The sequence below is a fragment of the Leptosomus discolor genome, chromosome 3, assembly GCF_034619465.1.
Source record: "Leptosomus discolor isolate bLepDis1 chromosome 3, bLepDis1.hap2, whole genome shotgun sequence".
Classification (NCBI taxonomy): domain Eukaryota; kingdom Metazoa; phylum Chordata; class Aves; order Leptosomiformes; family Leptosomidae; genus Leptosomus; species Leptosomus discolor.
The window spans coordinates 14585635-14604799 of record NC_141393.1 but is presented as its reverse complement, the minus strand read 5'-3'; the positions used below and the strand labels follow the sequence as shown (position 1 = coordinate 14604799).

General features: G+C 37.5%; 1 protein-coding gene across 2 annotated transcripts in view; it reads left to right on the top strand.

The window, feature by feature from the left end:
* The window catches only part of EML1 (EMAP like 1), an 83281-nt gene that overhangs the window by 27761 nt on the left and 36355 nt on the right, over window positions 1–19165 (top strand). The window contains exons 2-6 of one of the 2 annotated variants that reach the window (XM_086463124.1): window positions 1266–1448; window positions 6922–7054; window positions 7324–7329; window positions 12734–12784; window positions 15598–15732. In XM_086463124.1, coding sequence (XP_086319250.1) covers window positions 1266–1448; window positions 6922–7054; window positions 7324–7329; window positions 12734–12784; window positions 15598–15732 — 508 coding nt within the window. The remainder of the gene's footprint in view (window positions 1–1265; window positions 1449–6921; window positions 7055–7323; window positions 7330–12733; window positions 12785–15597; window positions 15733–19165) is intronic. The other variant, XM_086463123.1, reaches the window with a different exon arrangement.

Here is a 19165-nt window from a genome sequence, read left to right as displayed (position 1 = left end):
TTCAACACAATTATTAGGCACAAGCCATTTAACTTTCATTTTATGCCCTTGTACAAAAGAAGTGGAAAACTCTGGTTTGGAATGGAGGAGAATTAAGTACACAAGAAATGAAAACAAATACCAGCTTCTTCACAAAGAGAGATCGGCTTTAACAGAAGAAATATGTGCTGTGGACTCACATTAGGAATGATGGAGATTATTGTAGATAATAGCATAAATATCCATTTTTGCTAAAGTATAACTTATTAAGTCTTCAAATGAAAGCTATAATTTGACTAACATTACTTAAAATGATCCAGTAAGCTAATACCCAACTTTTTTTTTTAGGTTTCAAATCCACCTAGTTTAATAAAACCTTGCAGTTCTCTTTAAAAATGGCATAATTGTTTTTCCCTAATAGATGACTTTGACATCTCTGGCATTGCTTCTGTCTTCCTTTCTTCTTCTTTTTCCTAACTTAATATTGTAAGAAATTACACTGTTTCTATGTGGTAGGAACTGCAGTGGAATGAAAGTGCTCATGTAGGAAAGATATTCTTATTACTAGTTTTGGGTGGAAAGAATGTGTAGTCCTAATCAGGGAGTTGCAGGCTTTAAGCTTCTGTGGGTTATTTCCAAATAACGGGTGCATTGTATGCAAAGTAATGACCCTTTTAAGAATTTGCAGGCTAAGAGTGCAATTACTGAGTAATTCTGAATTTATTCAATGTTTCTATTTCAGTCGAAGGGAATGTTCTCATAAAGCTGCTGGTATAAATTAGGAGTTAGCAGATGGGGTAATGTCTATTCTCCGGTATGTGAACGATAACTTGAAAAAGTGTTAGCCTATCTGTTGCTTATATATGTCTAATTTATACATTCTGTCACATACGTGAGAAAGAAACATCTGGAAGGGTGTGTAGCATATCATATCAGAAACTATAGCTCTCTACCTGAATGCCTGCCAGTGCCAGAATGCTGTGTTCAGCAGAACAGTGAAGGGTGATGGTTGATCCCTTCAGTTCAAACATGTAGATAATCGATAGTGGGGCCCAATTAACAATAAGTAGCTCCGAAGCCAACCTTATCATCACATCTTATTTAAGTATGTGTCTTATTTATTTATTTTATTTCCATCTCTTCCTTTGAGTCACTTAAAAACTTTCTTTCTCAAGAGGTCATGAGGTCTGAGAAAAAAATTGTTTTTACCTGCAGCCAGTTATGTGAGGTATTCTTTGATGGTTATATGTTGTTGATAATTCATCTTTTTCTGCTGTTTTACTTAGATGACAGTGCTTCTGCTGCAAGCAGTATGGAGGTAACAGATCGCATTGCCTCTCTGGAGCAACGTGTCCAGATGCAGGAAGATGACATCCAGCTGCTCAAATCTGCCCTTGCTGATGTGGTTCGACGCTTGAATATTACAGAGGAACAGCAGGCCATGCAGAACAAGAAAGGACCTACCAAAGGTTTGCATTTCAGATATATGTCAAATAGGTAGTGCAATTCAATGAGTGTTTTATATGTATTCAAATACGTTATTCTTTAGATCTTTGACGTACTCAAATTCGACAAATCAAACTCAAAATAAAATACATTTGAAATTTAACCTGTTAAAGAGAACACATAAAATCCAAGTGGTTAAATCTGTGAGCTTTCTACAGTTTCCATGAACCAGCAAGGCATTTGCATATTTTTAGTGCTTCCACTATCTACATTTAACCATGGCTATCACTTCCTGACTTTTGATCAAGATTAGTTTATAAACTCTTCAGGGAATGCACGTCTTCTGTGGGTGAAACTCCTAATAGGTTTGGGATTTTTCTTGAGGTCCAAAAATTTAATTAAATTCAAGTAAAGTGTAATTTTAATTTAATTAAAAATGTTTTAAGTGTCTTTGGATGGTGCATACATAGCCAAAGACAGAGCTCTGAGCTAGCACAGAGGTGACATGACTGAGGAGATGGTGAAACACCAGCTGCTCAGCTACAGTGGAAAGGTAGAGCTGCGGTTGGTGTCTGACCCTGTCCCAGAGCAGCAAATCCAGAGCCAGTGAGGTGGCAGGTGTGACAGACGCTGCTGTTTGGCAATATGCTGTGCTGCACTTGTGCTGCAGCGTACTCTTTCTTTTGTTCCTGCTCTGCAAGAATGGGTTTGCCTGTACACAAGTTGGAAAAGCTGGAGTTGAACATCCAGCGCTTTGCAGTAGTAAAGGTTTATTAGAACCCAACCAGTGTGATTTACTGTAGTCTGTGAGGCTGCAAGAGCCTGGGAGACTGCCTGTCTGCAGCTTGGCAGAAGTGCATCAGGTAGACACGTGTAGTCGTAGGAGTTAAGAGTGGTGGCAACCTAGATGTCAAAAGTAAGTATGGCTGACTTCACAGGCTCTCTGTTGTCTAAATTAAGAAATTGTTTCATTTGGTGTCCTGATATGTATTAATATAAATTAATAACTTAATTCACATCCTTTCATCTCAGTTATATGTTTGTGACTTTGCAACAGATGCTTTTAGGCATTGATTTAACAGAGTAGGTAAGGAACTACTTTATTGGTTTGCTGAACTGAGATGTCATGTTTGTTACAATATTTTGTGTCTGGAAATGAGGAAAGGAGAAAGAGACGGAATTACAGAGCCAGATTAGTTGATTGTATATCATGCCAGTTGTTGGGAGAGAATATGAAGTAAATGTCTGTGATCTTGTTTTCCTGTTCTCTTCCCTTTCTGTTGTATTCTTCTAATTTTATCTTTGTCTGTTTGATTTTAAAAAAAAAAAAATTAAAATATCCGGTAAGTTAAATGTTACTAACGATAGCCTCTACTGTGATAAAATGCTCCACCATGTCTAGTTGTACAAGGGATTAAGAGGCTTTATGTTGCCTGTAAAACAGATATTGTCTGATGTGTGGAGGAAATGAAGTCCAGTAATTATTACTGAGTTGTAACCAAGTCAGTTCTTCTTGCCTGCTGGCTTTACTTAGCAAACTATAGACCAGATTTTCATGGATTCTGTGAGCAGAGTTGGACTGTAGATCAGGAGATGCTTTCTTGGTTGTTGCAGGTCGTTAAAGCCATAGTTCAATGTATATTGAAGAAAAGCTGCTGTATGCCTATCCCTCTTCCTTCTATGGCTGTTTTTCGGGGTTTTGTTTTGTTTTTTAAATGTGTATATGGCATGGATACTTAATGTGTGTGTGAAATGACAGTGTAAGAAGTTTTACTGTGATAATGCAAATGGAGGACTACAAATGTCAATTGCTCTTCCATTACAAATTGCTGAAATGAGTCCTGATAATTGCCAATTAAATCCACCTAATTTCTGGAAATAATTGCTATTGTAACAATTTATGTAAAGAACTTCAATTTTAATACATATCAGCTGTGTCATTAGTGTATGGTCAGCCTTATTAAACATGCTCTATAACATGAAACAGAATCTGAAGTATCCTGAGCCTTTGTTTCTTCCAGCTATTTTGTCAAATATGATACATTTCCTGTGATGGCTTACTTTTCCTATAGTAGGCATAACTACTTTATAACAAATGTCACGCAAATATTTAGCATAAGATTAAGTCAAATTTCAGTATTTTAACTTGGAATAGCATTACAAAGGCCCCTGATGGAGACTGTTGGGAGAGGGGTTTGCTAGACATGGGCGGAAAAGGAGTGGTGGCTTCTCGTGTTTTATAACTTGGGCTGCATGGACTCAATCTGTTTTCTTTCTGTTTATCATTTAATGACTATTTCCACATTTAGAATGGTAACAAGTGAAATTTGATCGCACAAAGTGTCACAAAAATCTTGTCAGTGCAAACTGGGGTTGGAAGCATATTGTATGCTGCTTCTTTCATTTGATCTATAGATGAAGCAGATCAGGATTAAAAGCATGTATGTGTCAGGGGGAGGTTTGTGCCTTTGGAGAAACAGGATCCCCAATGTACTGTTTAAAGTCTGGAACAAGGAGCTTCATGGGACAGAAGACTACATTTTTCTGAGTACTTCAGATTTAAAATTGATTTAAAGATTTCAAGTTTCAGGCTTTAAACCTATAATGGAAAAAAGCTTGAGCTTGTTTTCAATTTGTGTGTGTGTTCTTGTTCTAGACTTGAGCTAGGCAGCTTAAAAGCAGTGTACATCACGGAAAGTGAGTTGCTTATCTTGTCCATTTGCTGAGCTCCTTCCCTAATGGTGTTTTGGGTTCTTGTTTGTTTGTTGTTCCCCCCCTGCCCCTTCCTTGTTTAATTCAACTGCTTGGTGGAGTTCAGTATGGCTTCCTGCCTTTGTTTTACTTGTGTGTGTTGTTCTTTCCTTTTGCAATTATTGGTTTGTTTGTAAACTTAACAGCCCTATTAATCCATAGATCAGAGTATGGTTAAAAAAGCTGCTGCTGAGGCTGATAAACATGTCAGTCCTGCTACCACAGGTAAGACCTTGAAGCAACAGAACTTCCAAAATAAACATTACTGACAAAGCAATAATACCAATGTGTGGAGTTACTGACTTCTAACAGCAATGATATGTTTGGGGTTGTTTGACTGTTATGTTAGTTACCACTGGTGTGAACTAGCTGTTGTAAATAAAACTAAATAGCTCCAGAGTAAATAGTGCATTAATCGAATAATGTGTAGTTTTTGTGTGTCACCTAAGAGTTTTGTGGTGTTGTTTTGTACACTAGCTGACCATAGGACTAGATCTTTGAATCTCTAGTTCCAGAAATGTGGGTTCTGGGTTGGTGCTGGATTTGAAGCAACACCTCTGTTAAAGGTTGCAGGGTTTATTCCTGGCTGCTGATAGTTTTGATTTCATAAGGTTAGGGGAATAAACAGATTTCAGCTAGTTCACTCCAGCTACTTTTTTATAGGCATATTTTTATATAACTATGAAGAAGGAAAATATTTTAATCATTTATTTATTTAACTTTAATTGTTGTTCCAATTTGTGATCTCAAAGCCTCATTAAAGGTTTGTGAGCTACAGAAATCTCGTCAGAAAACAAGTCTACAACTACTCAACTGAAGCTATCCATGATTCTGTAGTATGCAACAGAAGCAGTTTTATACATACTGATTAATTATGGCATTGCAGCAATTAGTCAGGAAACAAGCAGTACAGCATCCAGCATGAAACTGTAGAAAGAATTTAATTTGGAAGAATGAATACTGTAGAAGTAAATAGGATCATGATATCTGAATCCCTTAATAAAAAAAAAGCCAAAAAAAAAGCCATGAGAATCCAAAATAGAGTAAATTTTAGGTGTTTTGTGTAAGCTCTAAAGTCATCATTAGTTTGTTAAAATAGATCATGGAAGCCAGGGCTGTAAGGCACCATGAATTCATTTAAGTCTTGTTCAGCCTTTCCTTAAAGCTTTCCATAAAACAAGAGAGTCCTTGCTCTTCCTGTCCTTGGTAAGAACAATATTGTCTCACCCTGTCAATCTTCTGTTATGGTTATATGGTCTCAGATCCTCAGTGGGAATGGAGAAAATGTTCTCTTTTTCTTGGTTGACTTGTTTTCATGTCATCCTTCAGTCTTCTAAGCCAAATAAGCCTCATTCCTTCAATACTTCGTTATACGTTGTTTTCTAAATTTCTGTCCTCTGACCAAGTAAATGATGAATACATAACAAGTTAAGTGTATATTCTAACAAAGTTTTAAGGCAAAGTTTGTCTTGAAAGTTGCATTCACATGTAGATGGTATTTACTGACCTAATCTTCTCAAGGCACAGGCTTTCACATCTATCTTCTTTTGTTCAATATATGAAAATTTCAGGTGAACAAGTCAATAAATGCTTGTCATCAGTGCTACAGTAAGATGTTATCATAACATAAGCTAGGACCGTATACAATTGTATATTGTAGGTTTAGCTTTTTAGATTATTTATCCTCAGCAGTTTTTTCTTTTCGAAGAGCATTTCATAGGTTTTCTCACTGCCATCCTCGCCAAGTTCAGTGAAATTTATCTTGTGTTGCTTAAGTGACTTGTGACTGCTGCCTTCTCTGAACTTCTTCAGAGACTTCTCTGTTGTTTCTCTGAACGCAGAGACTTTTGCTATCTTTACAAAGCTGGCTTGTGGTACAAAGTTCTGTCAAATTTCAAAGTGATTCAGGCTTTCCTGCTGTAGAGAGAGCACTAGTCATCTTTGTGTCTGTGTTTTCAGGCTGTGGTCCACTGTAGTTTTCATGTTTGTACTCATTGCTTGCAGTTTTAACCAGTGTTTGTTTTTGCAACTAATTTCTAACATACTTGAGTGGGACTTTTCCATAATTCTAATATTAAATACAAGTATGACATGTATATCCTCTTTTGAGCCAACGTTTGGTTAGAAGAATGTAGGTAGATAATGTCAGCTCATTAAGTCCACTGTTCTGCTGATTTCAATTGTTTTTTCTGACTAAAGGGTATAACTCCTTTCTGTCAAACATAAGTCCACATTCTCTGAAAGCAGACCTTTTTTGGGGGGATAGGGATTTCTTAACAGATCATTTTGTTGTGGAAAACCTGCAAGAACCTTGAGGGGTGAAGAGCAGGAGTTTCTGGGATGGCAACCTGCCCTCATTTCTAGCACTCCCCTGAGCACTACCCAGGTGGGCAAGAGACTGTTGCTCTTTTAAGAGAGCAGGATTGTTTCTGGTGCATGATTACCTTTGCACTTGCCAGTAAGCTCCTTGAGCTAGGATGGAGTTTTACAGTTGAGAGAGGTTATAGAATTGTGTGCTTAAGCCATATGCAGATGATTTGCTTGATACAATCATTATTATTAATAATAATAGTAGAATTATTCATTGATAAAACCCTCCTCTATATAGAGAATTTGGCAATAGTGAAGCAACACCAGCATACTACATGGATGCTTTTAAATATCCTAATGTTGTTTGCTGGAGGAAAAAAAAAAAAAAAGAAAAGCAAATGAAAACAATTATTTCATCTTATGCTTGTTTTACAGCAAGACCGCTGGTACAAACCCTGCCTTTAAGGACTACTGTTAATAATGGAACTGTGTTACCAAAGAAACCAAGTGGCTCTTTACCTTCCCCATCAGGAACCAGAAAGGAAACTGTATCACCAGCAGCAAAAAGGTATGCATCTATCAGAAACCGTATAATTGCAAAATTGAAAACATGGTGTATCTCCTCTTTTCAGCTTCTAGATACATAGTTTTTCTTACTTACAAAGCAATGGTCTAAATATAGTTCAGAAAGAAGCGAGATGGATTTCATTCTAAGAGGCTTTAAACTTAGTTGTTCTAATTTGAATTAAGGTAATTACCATGAATATTGAAACAATGCACAATGCTTGGTCTACTGGTTTCTGTTACTTTCTTGCTGCTACAGTCTAGAATATAGAGAATAAAGCATTTCTACTGTGCTGTTGCACAAAATGACATGAAAAGTAGTGCAACAATTCTTTTAGTAGCTGGTAGAAAATACATTGTCTGTAGAAAAACCGTGCTATCATTACAAATCAGTATGTTGCCTTTGGTCGTTTTCTCTCACTGAAAATTATCATAGAAACTGAATGTGCGATGTTAGAAGCATCTCGGGGAGGAGGAAGATTCTATGCCTAGCACATATTTATGCAAATGAAAACATCCATCTTTAGATATCTTACTGTTAACATTTATTTACGGCCCTTTAAAAATTACTGCTCTGCCTTAATTTGCTTTGTGTGTGTGTAGTTGTTTTTAAGTGAGCTACATGTTTTGTACTGCTAAGTTATAAGGAGCACAATGGATTGGGTGCAGCAAGTTCCAATTACATGTGACAGTTATTGTGGTGCTAATCTGCTGTATGGTTTGCCTGTAAAAGATAATAGTGTGGGGTTTGGTGGGGTTTTATTACATTTCTTTTGTTGTGCGTCATCCTCAGCTTTTTATAGTAATGATGCTGTCAGCTCTGAGGAGGGCAAGTTGTGGAGATGAGAGCATTAACCTGCTAAGATCTGAGGTCTCTTTTGTAAAGAGAATTTTTCCTTAAAGGGAGATGGTGCTTAAGGATATGGCAGTCTTCGTTACTGTGTTGAAAGGGACTGATTTTCCAGGCAACTCCTGGTTTTGTTATTGTAGAGAAGAGAGAAGCTGTGCAAAACTGAAATTGGAAAATTACCGTATTTATTTGTGTTGCACAAATAAACTCCTATGAGCTCCTATGAACTGGGGCTCACTGCAGCTGTAGGTTTTGGCAGGTTGGTCTGAATCAGCCCTTAAGAGGAGGGAGGCAAATACTGTATCAGAATTATCAGAATTTTGAAAACGGCTGAAAAAACCTGGCCTTTTAAAACCAAAAATTTATTGGTGTTTAAAAAGGAGTGCTATACTGTATATGCTGAATTTTTAAAGAAATTTATTCTTCACAAATTATATTTTCTTAATAATCCTCATAATTTCTTTCTCACTAATAAATTTTGAAGTGGTAATTATAAAACACATTAGAGAGCACAAGCATTGGCAGACTTCACTTGTGTACAAAGGGTGTGATTCCTGAGTCTTTACACACTGTCTCTGAGGTTCAGCGTAGGACTTTCTGCCCCAGAGCAGTGTGGATGAAATGCAGGTCAAGATCATACTGGTGCTTTCTCTATTCTGAGAGTCCTTCGCATAATTCAGGTGGTCCATCAAGTATTGTCTGCAGCCTGTAGGCATTATCCTAGCTTGGGATCCTTGTAGCTAAGTGACACCCTGCAGCCCTTCCACCTGACCCATCTGAAGTCTGGAAAACTCCACAGAGAGCCAGTGGGAAAGTCTTTAGGGTGCATCCTTAGGGAGCATTTTTGGTCTTGGTTCCTGTATGAGAGAGTCTTCCACAGGATAAGGATTTAATGTGCTTTTATTATGCTTTATCCCTTCTCTTTGCTGAAGAGGCTAGACTGAAGGTGCTTTAAATATGCAGTATGAAAATGTATATTCAGTTTTGGAAAAGGAAAAATACACATGGGCAGTTTTGCTGAAACAGATGGACACTTATTAAGAGGGCTTAGGAGAGCAGGGTTATTCCATGTCCTGAAGAAAGCGTTATAAATCCAGGTGCTGTGGAATTCCTATTCTCTTCAAATGCTCTAAAATTCTGTGTTGATTCTCTTTAATATGCAAATTTTGTTCTTTAATTTTATTTTTATTAAATTATATTAAAATATATTTCTGTACTTTGCCTATAAATATACTTCAAGAGGAAGAGAGTGGAATGGTAAGGACCTCGCCAATGAATTATTTTACAAAACTCTTTTTTGGTAAAATATTCTCAACTCTTATGATTTGATAATCAAGCTTAGAATAACTGATAGGATTTCATGTTTTTATAGTAAATAGTGCTCCAAATATGCAGTATTCAAAGATGATATATTTATGTTCCAAATAGCTTTTTTGCAAGTAGTCAAGTAGGTTAATTCATTATGCATTCATTAAGATGAATTCATTCATGCTTTGCATTTACGCTGGACCCTTTTACCTTCAGGAACTTTTTGTGTGTGTGCATAAAACAGTAATGGGAATACATCAGCAAGATCAAATAGCTCCCTGTTTTAAGGGGTAGGGCTTGTTTATTTGTGTTAGAAGTTTCACTCTGTGTTGAACAGTTTATAGATGGTATGTAATTTTACATAATTTTTTTAGTTCTGGTTTCTGCTAAGCAGTCGTGTTTTTATAGTACTCTTTTTCATATAAACTGATTCCAAAACTACTTCTCCTTTCTAGTGTAGGCATTCTTTAGTCAAAAAAATGGTAATATCATGTAGTGGCTCTAAATAGTATTAAGTGTTTATAGATTTTTTTAAAATTTTTTTTTTTAGAACTTAATTTCTGCTTGGATACTTTTAATAGTTTTCCTATACAACGTAGGTGCAGAATTGAAAAAATTGTTTGGTTTTTTTAAATATAAAAAATGTAAAATTTGAAAGGTGAAAGAAACTCTAAAAAAAAAAAATTGGTTTTGCTGAGTCATCTTCTAAGCCTTTGGTCTGCTGTTGGAAATTACAAATATCTGCTAGGATTACTGTAGTAGAAAATAATATCCTCAATTTTTTTCTTACCTGTGACTATATTTTTGAGAGGGTCAAACATCCAGGTGAATGGAGTCCTTCCCAAACATTTTACTGAACAGCTTTAAGAAAAGGGGGATTACAAACAACTTTTGATTCCTCTGTTCTGATACTTTCACCATTTGGGTTAGGAGGTGTATAATGTCCAATTGAAATGACATCAGTCTGTCCCTTGAAACAGTATGTCATGCATATTTATATAAATACATGCAAATAATCTCAGTGGGGACCAAGTGTACATCCATACATTCCACTGCTTAGAAGTAGATGTACTTACTGATATGTCTGCAGACACAATCTCATTTCATACAATAGCTGTATTTAAATGTGTTGTTTAACTCATTCGAACCCACAGGTTGGTATATGGTTTATCTGCCTTGCTGGATTACCAAGGAGATGTGGTTCAGAGTTCACTACATTTTCTGATTTCCCATTTAATATTTGAAATGGAAATGACTTCTTCTGGCAGGAGTATAAAATTGGAGGTAATAAAAAAGGCTCGAAGCTGAAAGGGTGGAACTAGCAGGCTTTTGTTTGAGTTCTGCCATGTATTCTCTCAATGACCTTATGCAAATCATTTAACCTCTATGCATATTGGTTTTCTATATGTAAAACATGTATCTCTGGATATCAGTAGGTTGTTGTAGGGCCTAATGTGATAATTAGATCCAGATCTTGCAAAGTGTTGAGTAACCTCAACTGACTCTGACTTCAATTAGAATTGAGGGCACCAAACTCCCCTTCAGCATTCAGATCTCATCTAGTCGACACCCAATTATCCGAGTTAAGGAAGGAATGAAATATCCTGAATAGAGCAAAAACACAAATCCGAAACGTAGGTCAGTTGGACTATAAAAGTATATGGTGGTAATACAATGCAATGTAAAATGCTGGTGATGCTGGTGATACTGGGACCAAAAATTCTGGTCCGGCAGCAACAGGGGCTGCCGCTCTCCGGCGATGGGGTGCCATTGAACACAGCTGGGCGGCTGCCAGCTGCAAGCCAGCTAATGCAGAGCTGAAGTGATTTTGTCATGGGCTGGATAATCACCTGACACAGATAATCAAGAATTGCCTGCCTTTGTAAAGTGTTTCCAAGTCGTCTTCGCAAAAAGCCTTTGCTCAGAGGATTTGATTTTAAATTTAATATATTTATGACTGTTACCCTGTAGAAGTGTAGCTATTAGCTATTTTGGATACCAGCTTTTTGAATGCTGCCATATTTTTATTCTGAACGTTGTGCTTGGAATAATTATTTGAAAATTTCATTCAGAATAAGATGAATTTAGTGTATCGTGAGCAGAACTTTCCCTTCCCCCTACACTCTTCCTTTCACATATAATGTGGCTTGAAGTTCACTGCTTGAGACTAAATTTGTGTCTGGAATTTGACCAGCACACAGTAGTAATGTCTTGTGTTCCCTATTAAAATCTAGGGGTTTGTGAATCATCTAGGATAGCTTTGTTTCCAAGAGTTGAGAGGGGAAAAAAGGAAGGAAAAAATTGTAAGGGAGGAGAATGCAGACAGTACCTTTCCCAGTGGGGATGCTGCTGCAGGCTGCAGGCTAGCACATACTTTGCCTTTCAAAAGGAGACAATCAGTCATTCTTTCTCCTCCAGCAGATTGCAAAGTATTACAATGGTGCAAAACTCTGACAATGGAGATCAAAAGGAAGAAGCTGGAACAAAGAAAACATAAAGAGCTTTGTTTGTAGGGAGAATGAAATACTTTAATATGATAAATTCCTGCTCTTCTAAACTCTAAACACATGGCCCCTAGGAAATTGTTCAGTCGCCTGGAATTAATGTTCTGCGTTCTGTTCTGGGGGCAGCGATGGTTTGTAACTGGCACACACACAAACTCTGTATCGAACCTTCAATTAAGTCTTCTATTTAACACATGACTCTCAAAGAAAATGTTTTCAAATAAATAGAATATAAATTAAAAAAGAAATCCCTCTCTGTTGAACTTCGAGTGGCAAAACTATTATGCCACTTCACTATATCTCTAACAAAGTTATTAGTGCATTTTGCTCAAAGGCATAGTGAAATTAGTTATACATTATTCTTGAATTCATTCTAATTGATTTAAGTGAGGGTCAGAAAGAGTGCTAGACAAGTGTCAAAATATTAATATTGTCAGTTACTGTCTTAAGAGCAATGTGCACTATTTTTTTTTTGGTAATTTATTTTATTAAAAAGCTTATATATATTTTTTTTTTTAATGGTAATTAAGTATATGGTTTTTTAAAATTTTGGCCGGATTTTTTCACCACAATTCAGTAATGCAACCATCTGAAACATTCATGCTATGCAGTGGTATATGTATGTATAGATGCGGATTTATTTTCTTGTCTTTATTGTTGCTTTTTTAATAGTCTTTGTCTTCTAGCTGGATCATCTGTCTTGTTTCTTTAGATAGCCTCTTTGATTTTCTTTTTTATTTCTTTTTGAGTCGCTTTACAAATGGTCAGTGTATGGGAACATTGCTGAGATTTTGTCATTCAAAGATACATTGGTGTTCTTAAATGTATGGTTTGAAATGATCAAACATCTAACTGAGTCAATAAGCACTGTGTTGTTTACTCTTGCACGTGACTTCATATCTTGAAAGCATGCAATTATGTCTTTTAATGTAAGTTTGTTTTAAATGTCTTGTTTCCACATTTTATTGTTGCATTCACTTTTTATTCTGCTTTGTTTACGCACCTCTCAATCTGGATTAAGCAGGTCTGTGAATCTTCTCAATGCATGCAAACTGAAAAAGCCTGCTCTAAGGTGAGGGATCCTTAATAGCTTTGTAGTATTGAAGCTCAGTTGTTTTTCCTTTCTGTTTCGGTTCAGCACATAGAAAGTGGCTGTTTTAGTACAAACATTAACATCGTAGAACTGTAATTATTATTCCAATTTTTAACATTTTCAGAAGTACATGTTTAAAGCTTTCTCATAATTGATAAACTCATTACAAAACTTAGATAATAATAATTTCAGTTACAGTATCTGCGGTATCTCATGCTAACATAATTTTTATTATAGGGGTGTTTCATTAGACCACATTACTGTCTTAAACATGTTAAAAATTGTGTTACTAAATGTTAGTTTTCTAAATAATTGAAAATGCACTCCTTTCGTGTCACTAATGTGGAAGCCAAATTCTGGAATCCAGTTACACTTTTACAAACCTGTAAATTAAATGAATATTTTCTGTTGCTTTAAATTCCTCCTCAGGTGACAGTGTGTCTGTGACTGTAGCCATGGATATAATCACTGGTATTTAGCACTAGAGCTACCAAAATGTGTGTATGCCAAAACTGAGTTAATATAATGGAGTTATAATCCTCTTTTCCAACCACCTGCTAATACTTCTCACTGGGCTTTTGTTGTTGTTGTTGAAAGTTTAAAATAAAATTTGTCAGAAGATAGCATTGCTAATTATTTTAAGCAGTAATGGACATAAGCCAAAAGAGTTTAAAACAATTTTGTTCCTGTGGTAAAAGTAGTTTTTATACTGATATGAGACTTCATTATTCAGAAAGAAGATAGAATTACACTTTTAAGCTTTAGTCCCACCCATTCAGTTTTTTATCCACCAGTTCATCTTTTGAATGTTGATAGCTATAAAAATAACACCCCAAGCAATGTTAAAATTAGTTTAAAATTGCTTCTGTAACTTATGTTTTTTCCTAACATTAGTATAATTTGGTGATTTCCTTAATTTAATTTCAGTGTAGGCTGATGTTGCCTCTTCTTTTCCTTAACCAGGAAAAGACACCAAAATAAAGGTTTGATCCTGCAAAATCACACAGAGAGGATGTTTTTGCAAGTACTGTATATAAAGTAGTGGAAGGACTCACGCTAATAAAGCTATTTTATATGGAGTAAACATTTTCAGTATCAAGGCTTTATTTTTTAACTGGAGTAGTATTAAATTTAATGGTGTTATGAGATGCAGGGAGAACAGTTAAATGTCAACAGTACGTTATTTAGTTTACTAGAGGAGGTTTTTTCATGCATTTGATGTTGAGATGGCTTGGATAATGCTAGGCTAGTGTAGGAGACACTTATTTCTGAAATGAAGAGAAAATTAAATTTTTTGGTGCCTTTTCCCTTCTCCTGTGAATGTGTTTTGTTCTGTGCCTGTTTGTAACTTCACATTCTGCTTGCTTTCTTGCATCGCTCTCTCCACAGAAACAGTTTTTTTTTATTTTAGCTTAATCATTTGACTCGTGCTTGTTTTTAATACAAAAACGCAGCACTGAACATCTGTCCTAGCATTGCATGTTCCAGAAAGTTTTTTTGTTAAGCTACCTAAGTTGCATCTTAACACATTTCTGCTCTGCAGAGCTCCCCCTGGATGGGGGCTCCCTTCTTTTTAGAAGGGTGGTTGCTTTGCAGAAAGGCTCCAGTTCGGTTGTTCCCATGTTTCTGCAACTGAGCCTCAGCTGAGGTGTTGAAACATTCCCCTCCTCACTAGTAAGAAGACATGAGGGAGCAGGATTTTTTTTTTTTTTTAAAGTGTATTAGTGGTGGTGTATAGTTGATAAGCTGAGTATGTTTTGACCAGACAGAAAAGTCTCATTTCCTTTAGTTATGAAGAGCCAATGCCTCTCTCTTTTACACCACACACAGAGTGGGACAGAGCCTGAGGAGCTGACTGAGATAACAGTGTAGGGATACATGTTAAAGGCCGATGGGGTGGTTTGGAATAGTCCTCAAGGATGCTTGAGATGAGCCTTATGGTAAGCAGAGCATCCCTGGGGGTGTACGGAGGTCAAGGAGGAGCTGGCTGGGGATTGTAAAAGGGGTGGCTGGGATAGACTGGGCCTTGAAGGAGCAAGAATGGAAAGAACTGAAGTTTTCACAGAGGGAGGGAGCTTGTGGTTGGGATTTGGGAGAGGGGTGTGAGCTTGAAAGCTATCATTAGTGTCCATGGCTTCTGGGGTGAGAGAGCTGCTGAAGGTGGTCATTTAGTTATGAGGATGTTATGGGTAAAGGGGACATTTCCATTCTGCTCTTTGGAGGGCAGAAAAGAGCTCAGGACTGGGGTGGTGGGAAATGAAACCCTGACACAGAGTTCTGTCATTCAGCCACTGCTGTGGGGGCGATTCCTGGCTTGGTCTGGGTAACACTGCCTGAGCCTGTCTGCTGCACAGGGGGTGCAGAAAAGTGAAAAGCATCACCCAGCTTGGGGCCTCACCCTTAACGGCTGCCTCTCCTGCTAGGAAGCACTGCTTTAGGAAGAAGTGCTTTGGATTAACGAATAACCACAATAATTTGTCCCCTATTAGGTGTAAGCTGTAAGTGGGCTTCTCTTACTAAGTAATACTGCTTGTGTTTTGGCTCACGTTTTTTCATCAGAGAGAGCTGGAAGTCTAAGAGGTGCCATAAAGCCTTCTAGTTTATTATTAAGCAAAATTCTTACTCAGCAAAACTCTTATGTAGGCTCTTTAACAAATCAAGTTATGATTAAAACCGAAGTTGTAGTTATTTTTAGGGTCAGCAATCTGGTTGATAAGTTTCTCAAAAATATTTGTCATAGAGATATGTGCTTTTACAAGTGCTACTGTAAAACTTGCTTCTTTTTTTATTAGCACTGTTAAGAGAACCAGTTCAGCTGAGCGTGTGTCCCCAGGCGGTCGGAGGGAAAGCTATGGAGATTCCAAAGGGAGTCGCAACCGCACTGGATCCACCAGCAGTTCATCTAGTGGTAAAAAGAACAGTGAAAGGTAATGTTACCTAAATATCTATCTCCTTTCTCTGCCTACTGCCCTAATAATAAATTTGTTTCTTTAGTGAAATTAGTTTCTCTAGTTTAGTAAGTATTGGGAGTGTTGTTTTTTTGAAGCTCCAACAGTTGGACAAAAATATCTTTTAAAACATTTCAAATATAACAAAATTTTGAATTTAAATTAAATTTATTTGTGTTCTTTCCAAACCATAATCAATGTGAGAACTTTGAGTTGCCCAGAAAAGTTTGTAATTATTAAACAAACCTTTTTCATTATCTTAATGGTTTTCCTTCGTCTTCAAGTTCCTGACATATACTACTTCAAGTTCCTGGTTGTGGTGCGTTGACCCCATCTTGCAGCTAAACACCACATAGCCACTCACTCCCTCTCCCCCAGCAGGATGGGGGAAGAGAATAGGAAGAGCTAAAGTGAGAAAACTCACAGGTCAAGATAAAGACAGTTTAATAAGTGAAGGAAAGAGAAAGAAGAAACAAAACAAGTGGTAGAAAGCATTCACTCGCCACCTCCCATTGTTGACTGATGCCCAGCTAGTCTTTGAGCTATGACTGCCTTGGTCTGAGGGTCAGATTAAAGAGAAATGGAGGGACGGTCTTAAATGAAAGTGCTATCCAAAGAAGCAGAATAAAGTGATGCCTATCTCTGTATGCCTCTGATTATGCTTCTCTGTACGGCTGACAGTCAAAAGAAAAGAGAACGTCTTGTCCAAGGATTTCAGACATAGGACGGTGTTGAATAAATAGCTGATTCATTGAGGTTTGTCAGGCTGGATCGATGGGCCAAGGCCAGTTGTATGACGTTTAGCAAGGCCAAGCGCTGGGTCCTGCACTTGGGTCACAACAACCCCCAGCAGCGCTACAGGCTTGGGGAGGAGTGGCTGGAAAGCTGCCCGGCAGAAAAGGACCTGGGGGTGCTGGTCAACAACCGGCTGAACATGAGCCAGCAATGTGCCCAGGTGGCCAAGAAGGCCAACAGCATCCTGGCCTGTATCAGCAATAGTGTGGCCAGCAGGAGCAGGGAGGTGATCGTGCCCCTGTACTCGGCACTGGTGAGGCCGCACCTCGAATGCTGTGTGCAGTTTTGGGCCCCTCACTACAGAAGGGCATTTTGGTGCTGGAGCGTGTCTAGAGATGGGCAACAAAGCTGGTGAAGGGTCTGGAGAACAGGTCTTGTGAGGAGCGGCTGAGGGAACTGGGACTGTTTAGTCTGGAGAAGAGGAGGCTGAGGGGAGACCTTATTGTTCTCTACAGGTACCTGAAAGGAGGTTGTAGCGAGGTGTGGGTCGGTTTCTTCTCCCAAGTAACAAGTGATAGGACGAGAGGAAATGGCCTGAAGTTGCTTCAGGGGAGGTTTAGATTGGAATTTGGAAAAATTTCTTTACCGAAAGAGTGCTCAAACATTGGAACAGGCTGCCCAGGGAAATGGTGGAGTCACCGTCCCTGGAGATATTGAAAAGGTGTGTAGATGTGGCACTTTGGGACATGGTTTAGTGGGCATGGTGGTGTTAGGTCAGCGGTTGGACTTGGTGATCTTAGAGGTCTATTCCAACCTAATGATTCTATGATTCTATTGGCAGTATTGGTCAACTGATTCTTTCCTGTATTTCCTAGACAGATTTTAGTCTTGGCCGTTTCACTTGACTGGTCCTATTCCAGTTTCCTATGCAGAAAGTGGTGTTGTTGATACTGTTTCACTGTCTCACAGATAATGTAACCATAGAAACATGTTAATGAAGATCATATAGTAACTTAGTTTACCTGTTCTGTCTGGGCATCAGTGCCATCATAGGAGTCATTGGGCTGCTCACAAGCTGATGGTGTGGCACAAAACCTCCCTTCCTTTTCATCCCTTCAGCATCTTTTCTTGATGTAAGAAGTGACTGAGGTTGTTGTGTACTAATGGACAATCTAAATATGGGTGATTACATTATGAATGCTTTGTTTTCTGGCTTGTGTTTTCAGCTATTAAGCAAGACAGCAAGTGTGCAAAGTGTATGGAATGTGAAAAGCTTAACAAGTTATGGGAATAATGAAAAAATTAAGACTACCATCAGACAAAAGGTTGTAAAATTGTAACGAAGGAAGATAGAATATTTACACAAACTGAAAATTTAGCCAGTCTAAAATCTTCTTGGCGTAGTACATCTATGCATGTGAATGAAGTTTTTATAAGTTGACAGAATTCTGCAGGACTGGGGCTTCTGGTACTTACGGAAATTTGACTTTATCTCAGCATATGATTTATTTTTTCCTGAAGTTTTTTGTAAAATAATTGTAATCAACAGGTAACTAAATAGATGTGGTTTTGTTTATAAGATATTTGTACTTTAAAATTCCTAAAAGACTGAAATATAATTGCAAAAAAAAAAAATTACTGTAGCAATTCATTCTAAGCAATCCATAAATATATACAACTTTTGAGAGCAAATTAATCTTTCGTTGGATTACTTAGGACCCATGTCTTTTTCTGCATGTTCAGACTTGGACAAAATTGTTACTAAACATCTCAGACCCTTCTAGCATTGCAAGTGTATACATCTGCCAGAATACAGCTGAAGCAGCGAACCAAGTATCAACACATGTAGGGACAAGTGAGCCTGAAAGTTCTGAAAGGTAAAACTAAGCAAAAGATTAACAACTGGTGAAGAGACTGCGAGGAAGATCATAGAATCATAGAATGTATTGAGTTGGAAGGGACCTCTAAAGCTCATCTAGTTCAACACACACACACCACACCACACCCCTGCCCCGCCCCAATAAGCAGGGACATCTCTAACTCGGTCAGGTTGCTCAGAGCCCCATCAAGCCTGACCTTGAACGTCTCCAGGGATGGGGCTTCCACTACCTCTCTGGGCAACCTGTTCCAGTGATCCACCACCAAGATAAAAGCTTGCTCTTGAAATTTAGCTGGAAATTCTGTGAAGTGTTGCAGTAGTTCATAACTTCATGCAGCTACATTGCCTCAGTAAAGTCATTAACAAGGAGCTGCTGTTTTCTGTATTGATCTCTTGAAGCTGTTATTTTTTCTAAGGCTTTACTTTTTATTTTGCGTGTATGTATAATGTCTTACTCTATTGCACATATCAAATTATAGCAACAGCCCTTATGTTGTGACCTCATTGATTAAAAAAAAAAAATAAATCTTATATAAACAAAACAAATTTCTTATGGAAACTTTTTGTTAAGAAATTAAGTTTCTATAATTAGATGGAGAGACTTGTTTCTGGAATATGAACAGGATTATTTCACCTACCAATGGTGAATGTCATTACTTTTCCAATTTACTAAGTCATTTACTGTAGTTTTTTGAAAAAGTTTTAACAAACACATGATGATCCTGCAGTGTCCTTTTATATGCATTTTATCTTGTACAAAAAATTTCATTACATCAAGTCCCTCGAAGGTGAATTCTA